Source organism: Haliotis asinina, chromosome 2, assembly GCF_037392515.1.
Source record: "Haliotis asinina isolate JCU_RB_2024 chromosome 2, JCU_Hal_asi_v2, whole genome shotgun sequence".
In the NCBI taxonomy this organism is placed as follows: Eukaryota; Metazoa; Mollusca; class Gastropoda; order Lepetellida; family Haliotidae; genus Haliotis; species Haliotis asinina.
The window spans coordinates 22,570,152-22,578,607 of record NC_090281.1 but is presented as its reverse complement, the minus strand read 5'-3'; the positions used below and the strand labels follow the sequence as shown (position 1 = coordinate 22,578,607).

The 8,456-nt window shown below is 41.1% G+C and overlaps 1 protein-coding gene across 1 annotated transcript; it reads right to left on the bottom strand.

Annotated features, from left to right (window-relative positions):
• Positions 1 to 738: 738 nt before the first annotated feature.
• Positions 739 to 8,043, bottom strand: LOC137271644 (cell surface glycoprotein 1-like). Its single transcript, XM_067804079.1, has 7 exons — positions 8,036 to 8,043; positions 6,206 to 6,778; positions 5,738 to 5,836; positions 5,333 to 5,371; positions 3,463 to 3,525; positions 2,351 to 2,413; positions 739 to 838 (listed from the first exon to the last, which is right to left on the bottom strand). The coding sequence occupies exons 1-7, from the start codon at positions 8,041 to 8,043 to the stop codon at positions 739 to 741; spliced, it is 945 nt and encodes a 314-aa protein (XP_067660180.1).
• Between the last annotated feature and the right edge of the window lie 413 nt (positions 8,044 to 8,456).

Genomic DNA, 8,456 nt, shown 5'->3' with positions numbered 1-8,456 from the left:
CACCTCGGGCTTTCCCCCAACAGCCAGCCTCCACACCGTTGTACACTTGGTAGTCTCTTGAAGGAGAAGTAACCTACACTCACTCACCCTGAACATTGCCTTGAAGCAAAGTACATCTTCAAGTCAGCGATCGTGTCTTATATATAGCATCATCTCAGACTCAGAGAAAACCAAGTATGCATTTCGGTAAGATTTCCGCACATTTATTCATGTGTGTAATAAAACATAATCCAAGTAAACAAATATAATACTAAACTGCTATAAAAGATCTACATAATGCACCGTGTATTGTGGTGTGATATATAAGCGTGCTGACCAAACTTACATCCTACAGTTACCGCCAAAAGACAAGAATGTGCCAATGTTCCAGAAATATGAATAGTCCAATGATAATTTAGAATTTTGAGGTTGAAGGACGGAGCCCGACTATCGTAAGATGAGTTCAATCAGGACTGTACAACTCAACACCCGGATAGACTGACCAGTTGACCGACGAGTCCTCCTCCTTGGGAGGGGTTGGGATCGTCAAACAGTCGGAGGGTGGGGGAGGAACATCACAGCTCGGTCACCCGGTCAACCATTTCCGGGTATTGGGTCAACTCCTGGCTTGACAACTCATCCCGACGAGAACCAGACACCGTCAGAGATTTGAAATTACAGTTACTTATTCCAATTAGAATATTTCCCATGTGAATGAAAATGTATCGAAACTGAGTTCAGCTGTTTTCTTCTTCAATATCAGGATGTCAGCTCGTCAGCATACACGTCATATTCAGCACCGGTGGCGGCGGCAGCTGCAGCAGCAGCTAACAAATGGTCGGGCCAAGATGCGGAGTCCCTGGAACAGAGCAAAACAACAATAGTAGAGACTGGACATTTCACACACTAGAATAAATTAAATAAATGTTGGAAACGAATTTCATAGATTTGTTCATGGCATTATCAAATGTTGCATTGGATGAAACGTTGGTAACACGTTTTTACAGATACAGTGAGTGAGTGAGTGTGTTTAGTTTTACGCCGCTTTTAGCAATATTCCGGCAATATCACGGCGGGGGACACCAGAAAATGGGCTTCACACATTTTACCCATGTGGCTAATCGAACCCGGGTCTTCGGCGTGACGAGCGAACGCTTTAACCACTAGGCTACCACACCGCCCTTTTACAGCTATAGACCTATATACCCTTACTTTGATTATCGCTCTGCCTACATTCATCAAACATTGCACTGAATAGAAGCTGGTATTGCGTTTCGTTTATACACCTATACATATGTCCTTACCGTTAGGACCACCCTGTTATCAAACGCTATAATGGATGGATGAGGTAGGGCGTTTGTTGACACACTTATATATGCCCTTGTCCTCAGAATCGCTATAATTTGCAGCATCGAAATGAGTGGAGGTAACGCGTTTCGTTTATACACCTATATATGTCCTTACCCTGAGAATCGCCCTGCCCATGCGGCGAATTCTGGATTTGCCTGTAGAAGAAAGGACATTCATTCATCTCCCATTCACGAATCAAACTTCGAGCATTTTACACGTCATTCTATCAATTCTTGGCTCTACCAGGACTCCTTTGAAGAGATACCAATGAATAAAGCATTTGGCATTTTCATTATAGTTTAACTTCAGTCACAAAGTCAGGTATGTATTGCAGTGTACGAAAGGACGGAAACATTACAACGATTGCCCATATGTAATACCTGACACGGCGACAGATTCCGTTTCTGGAACTCTGCAATGTGACGGAGAACAATAGAATTAGTGTGATTCCTAGCAGAAATGATACTCTGCATATACAGACGGACGTAAACGGAATCAGGTGAACGGTAAAATAATTCCTTAAAATATTTTCGTAACCGGAAGCGCGAATTGAGTGTTTTGGTTTTCTCAAGCCATTATTTTTCAGAACTAATTAAGCGAGCTACATATGTCATTGTCAAAATGGATGTTCGTGGATAGTATGAGACATTCAGCAGGTATTATATGCTGAAGAAAACTGTTCTATCCAAGTGCTCTTCGTTGACACAATTTTAGGGTCTTAATAGTTATTTTGCTCTCTATAATTTGTTGGTTTTTTTCGGGGCTTCGAGGTCAGGGAACATAATCAAACATAGAGGGTACATCAACCCATGTTCCTCTCATGACCAGTGAACAACGTATTTATCTTAGCGAACACGTCAGTGATAGTTTTAACCAGTTTGAAGCATGGGTGTTGGATCATTATACGGAATGCCGGAGTTGATGTCAGGGGTAAGATAATAATCATTGTGTTCTCTATAATCTGGACATTTTTTCAGAGCTCAGTTTCTACAATTTCGTGTACAAAAAGTGAAAGAGTTACCTGTACACCTCATCTGTGTAGTACACTGGGTATGTGCCGCTGTTCGAGCTAGAGGAAGAATACCTGCGTAGAGACAAAGGTAAATATCATTCTTCATCTAAGCAACTTCTAGAATGCCTATAAAAGAGGTAAATATCAGTCTATAATCACATTGCGGTATCATCCCCGGTCGCGTCATACCAAAAGATGTTAATATATGGTACTTATTGGTCCCTGTCTGATGGTTGGCATTAATGAGTACAAAAAGGACTAATCGGTTCGGAGTCGGTATTAGCATGTGACTGTGTGTGGTATTCGTACTCAACTGCGGCATGGTATTTAAGTGAGCTAACACCATAAAACCAGTTTAAGTCTGGACTAGTTCAAGTATGTTGCACGTTGTCACACAGGGACATTACATTAAAGTATGGCTTAAACCCCATCCCTCAAAGTGGCATCAACCTTCGCTACTTCCTCCAGGTTCTGTAACGTCTTTCAATAGATGGATTAATATAATACAATCAAGCCGTTATACCACCCGTAGGGTATAGAGTTTAACATAAAGATAGATAGAGTCGAACAATATTCTAACCTATTTATACGACAAACCTAACCGCTTGACAGTTAATATCTTACGCTCTCGCAAATGTGATATTGTATTGAAAGTTATAACGAAAGTGTCTGACAATAATTCCGACATTCGTTGTAGGATTGACTATGGCCGCTGTCACGATAGAGCATGAGCATATAAAATTCTGTATCCAGGTGGCCATTGTCGATGTCAGAATGTAGTGCATAGTTAGAGAGTGAACAAGTGAGTGTGGATTTCCACCGTGTTTAGCAATATTCCAGAAATATCACTGTGGGGACTTCACACATTGTACCCAAGTGGGGAATCAAACCCTGGTGTTCAGCATGAACCAATGAACTCGTGTCCAGTGAACAACGTATTTATCTTAACGAACACCTCAATGATAATTTTGACCAGTTTGAAGCATGGGTGTTAGATCATTATACGGAGTGCCGGAGTTTATGTAAGGGGTAAGATAATAATCATTGTGTTCTCTATAATCTGGTCATTTTTTCGTAGCTCAGTTTCTTCAGTTTTCGTGTACACAAAGTGAAAGAGTTACCTGTCCTCTTCATCTGTGTAGTACACTGAGAATGTGCTGCTGTTCGAGCTAGAGGAAGAATACCTGCGTAGAGATAAAGGTAAATATCAGTCTATAATCACAGTGTGGTATCATCCCCGGTCGCGTCATACCAAAAGATGTTAATATATGGTACTTATTGGTCCCTGTCTGATGGTTGGCATTAATGAGTACAAAAAGGACTGATCGGTTCGGAGTCGGTATTAGCATGTGACTGAGTGGGGTATTTGTACTTAACTGCGGCATGGTATTTAAGTGAGCTAACACCATAAAACCAGTTTAAGTCTGGACTAGTTCAAGTATGTTGCACGTTGTCACACAGGGACATTTCATTAAAGTATGGCTTAAACCCCATCCCTCAAAGTGGCATCAACCTTCGCTACTTCCTCAACGTTCAATAGATGGATTAATGTAACACTATCACGCCCTTATACCACCCGTATACGGGTATAGGTTTAACATAAATATAGATAGAATAGGAAACACCTCAATGACAATTTTGACCAGTTTGAAGCGTTGGATCATTTTGCAATCATCAGTCATGTCAGTCATTACATCTTCCAAGAACATTTTCTTCGTTGTTCAGTTGTATATCTTTGATTTATAAGATTCAGTTGCTATCACTTAACTGATTGCTGTAACGAGCCTTTAAAATTACTTATGATCAGCTTGTACCCTGATTGACACTGAAACATCAAGCATTGTATAACCTTCAAGTCATCAAATGGATTACAATAACAGGATATCATTTAAAGCAAAACGAATGTATTGACAGATTGTCCCCGGTAAACACAATCAAAGTTGTTGCTCTGAAAACACAGAAAATAGTTAAATATAGCATGTGTTGTTTTCTTACTGTTTAATTGAAACACCTGTGGCTTTCCAAATTTACCTTTTACGTAGAGACTACAATAACAACACCGTATCAAACCAATATGGAGAAGTTAATACGAAATTACGTGAATACGGTTCCCTCAAAATAGCAGGATTGACTCCCGTATTTGTCTTAACTTTGTTCATTGTTTGTCAGGTGGTTAATTATAGATAGATAGAATCACACTTACAGATCTATCTGAGATGCTTTAGAATCGATTAGTAGTGCGTAATGTTGTTTTTACTTTGAACAAGGTGAACCCACTCCTCGATTTGAAAACACCATGTGTTAAATGTATAATGAGCGTGTGTTAATACATGTTTTCCCCTCTGTTCAGGGTACAGAATATCTTGTCAAATGGCAAGGGTATCACACTGAGGAGTCAACCTGGGAACCGGATCAACACATTCCAGTCAGTATCCGACTCTCTTACGACCATCCCGAGATCTCATCTAGTCAACCAGGGGCCCTTTCCCGTGACGCTGGGCAGTCGTCTCAGTCAAGTTTGAAGATTCGGGACCTGAAGTTTTCTGTCCCCTGTCTTTTTAACGTGTTTCGGGTCTTATTTAGGATAGACAGAGAAACTCATCTAGGTAGAGAAGAGCTAAAACACCCGTGGTATAACACTGACAAACTGAAACATTGTGTTGTGTTTCCGGTCAGGGCTGAACCCTGCCTGAGACAAAGGACCAAGTACACCGCGTATGACGGCCGAATTGCCAAGATAGGCATCCCTTTGGAGACAGTTGTGTTTCAGGCTCGCACACGAGCTTACAGCACCTTGGACCAGATCCATCGTCAAGCAATATTCCAGACATGTCACAGTGTGAGGCACCACAAATGGACTCCATACATTGTACCCGTATGGGGAAACGAACCCGAGTGTTCAGCGTGACGAGAGGACGCTTTCACCACTAGACTACCCCACCGCCCCCAATGTATAGTGAACCGAGAACATATAAGCATATTTTTACTTACAATCTGACTTCGATTTGATTTGGGGCAACCTCGAGATCTCTACAACAAGAAGAAACATATTTTCTGATTAAGATTTAAAGGAATGACAGATACTAGTGTTCTAACCAATTGCTTGAAAATGAATGGTTTTTGTGTGTGTGTGTGTGTGTGTGTGTTTGTTTTTTCTGTAAAAAACTATAAAATGCCACAGATCATTTTGTTCAGAAGCCACAGCATAAATAAGTTTGTTGTTTTGATGTGATCTTCATTCATTTTTGGGAACAGTTGTAGAAATGCTACTCCCCTCCCTCTATAGACTGTCATATGGACGACCCGATTACTGTCAATAAGAATGGAAGAGTTCTTACGTCTTACAGGTTATTCGCGCGTGTTTAATATGTAGGTATCTACCGATCGTCATCTCACCTGGGTAGAGGACCTGGTGGTCTGGGTGGGGTGAGGTCAATCGTGCAGTCACCCTCACCCCCGGAGTCTCTGTCCTCGGGCTGTGTTCGGGGAGGCGTCCTAAACAACAGGCAATGGTAGATGGAGGGAAAGGTATCAAGACAGACGTGATAGTAGAGTGGTTTTGTCATTGTTTCTGGTCTACATGTGACCGACGAGAATCGGAATTCCCTTTTTCAGATATCGCATACGTACCCCCTACGAATGAATATGTGAACACAGAGAATAGTCATAGAATAAACAGAATATGATACACAGAAAAGTCTCTATGTTCATCAAATAGCATCTTCTAAAATGCCATTCAAGTATCTAATAAATATATGACTGAAGTCTATGGCACAACTAAAGACTGTCATGAATATAAACATTTTCTTCTGGCAAAACATGACATTCTCTTCCTAACAAATTATGGTCAAGCAGATGTCTGACCTGTCTGGCTGTTGGCGCTGGAGTACTGCTGGGAGGGGGCGCCTCTTGTTTCCCACACGTACAGCATCAGAAGCAGGCATATGGGGAGGTTCCCCTTGGGGAGACTCATCGGGGATGTCCTCTTTGGGAAACTCATCGGGGATGTCCTCTGTGGGAGACTCATCGGGTGTGTCCTCTGTGGGAAACTCATCGGGTATGTACTCTGTGGGAAACTCATCGGGGATGTCCTCTTTGGGATACTCATCGGGTGTATCCTCTTTGGGAAACTCATCGGGGATGTCCTCTGTGGGAGACTCATCGGGTGTGTCCTCTTTGGGAACCTCATCGGGTGTATCCTCTTCGGGAAACTCATCGGGTGTGTCCTCTTGAGGAAACTCATCGGGGATGTCCTCCTTGGGAAACTCATCGGGTGTGTCCTCTTGAGGAAACGCATCGGGTGTGTCCTGTGTGGGAAACTTATCGGGGGTGTCCTCTTGGGGAACCTCATCGGGTGTGTCCTCGGGGGGAAACACATCGGGGGTGTCCTCGACATCACCATCATCATTATTCTCTTCTGTCTGGTTCGATTGTTTCCTGTACACACATATTTTATCTTATTTCTTGCCCCCTTCAAGTAAAGACTATGAGCTAAGAGCTTACATTGTGTTTACACCCTCCAACTCTGTTCAGCAACACAGTAACAACGGGATCGAGTGACTTGGTTGACACATGTCATCGTATATTTAAGACAAATAGGTCATAAATGTAATGATTTGATTTATTATGTACCATCAACTGAACGACTCCTAGGCCACCCTGGTGGAATGAATACCTACCATTTGCATCTTCAGTCGAACCATCTATCACGAACTTTATCTTAATGTTTCGAATCTTTTATTGTGTAATTGTGTAACTCATATACCATTATTCTAAACCGAATATCTCGACCCGAGAATTCAAACTATAGTCCTCATCAACTGAACCCTTCAATATTTCTGTAAAATCCGGCATGTTAGAATTTGTATTATGTGCGATAAATGCCACTGGGGTTTTTTTCGCCATTAAATATTGCTTGACACCCATGAAGTGAAACGTTTGCTCTCTGTTGTGAGTGGTATGTGTTGACATCAGTCAAACTATTCCCCGGGTGTTCGAAACAAGGATGTGTATTTCCTAATTAAATGTGCATTTTAGTCTGTGTTTAACAACAAAAATCATAATCCATTTAACCACATTTTTATGTCATACATGGTGATTTCACTTACTTACATATACACAAAAATTTAAAGAAATATGGGTACATATATTAGTTGGTATATAAACAACTGTCCGTCATGTACATTGTACAGTAAATGCAGTCACATATGTCATGCAGGTATCTAAATACACCTAATCATGTGAAGATATAATTGTATGCACTTAGTTTAAAATGCCAAAATGTAGATACAGATGAATATATATACATATATTTGTGTATGATTCAAGATGGGATACTCTGGACATTTTACCATTATGCATGCACACATTGCGACATAATTTGCGACCATCACTGACATACATATCTGAAATAGTCTTAAAGAATATTGATAACTTCTTGATGTTGAGCTTAAATTAGCAGTCAGATATTGTCGTCGGTTTAAACATTGAAGGACTACATGTATAATGAGAACGAGAAAGGCCAGAAAGGAATCAACCAAGTCACCGTGCCTGACCACCCGGTGAACCATTAAACCGCCTTGTTTGAGAAGCACAGGTTGTCAGTCATCTGTTTTAACCCATCATGTCATCTCATTGACATATGATGGTCTCGTGTGTCATGTATTCCCTGGATAGCTAGCATAACGTCCCTACCTTTCCATTCTGACAGTCCTGGGCGTCTAAACACGTCCGCTCTGTTATAAAGACAACAGGAATGAACCCAATCCTTGTCTCTTCTGTGACGTCATTATACTATGACGTCATCAACAATTCGGTACCAAGCCCCTTAATACCTAGGGATCTTAAAACAATCCTGATCGCAGGATACAGTGGGCGATATGCTTTTGGTTAGAATTCTGTCTGGGAAATTATCTTAATTATTTTGCATTATTAAGTTACGTTTTACTGATCAATTATTGGGAACATGGAAACATAAATGTATAACGCGCATGAAACGATTTGAAGAACACGACTTCCGTTACATGTGGACTTCTACAATAGACATTGTCGCGTTATTTGCTGCACAAAAACATACAAAATGAGTCAAAATATTGCAAAATGCATGTCGCATTGT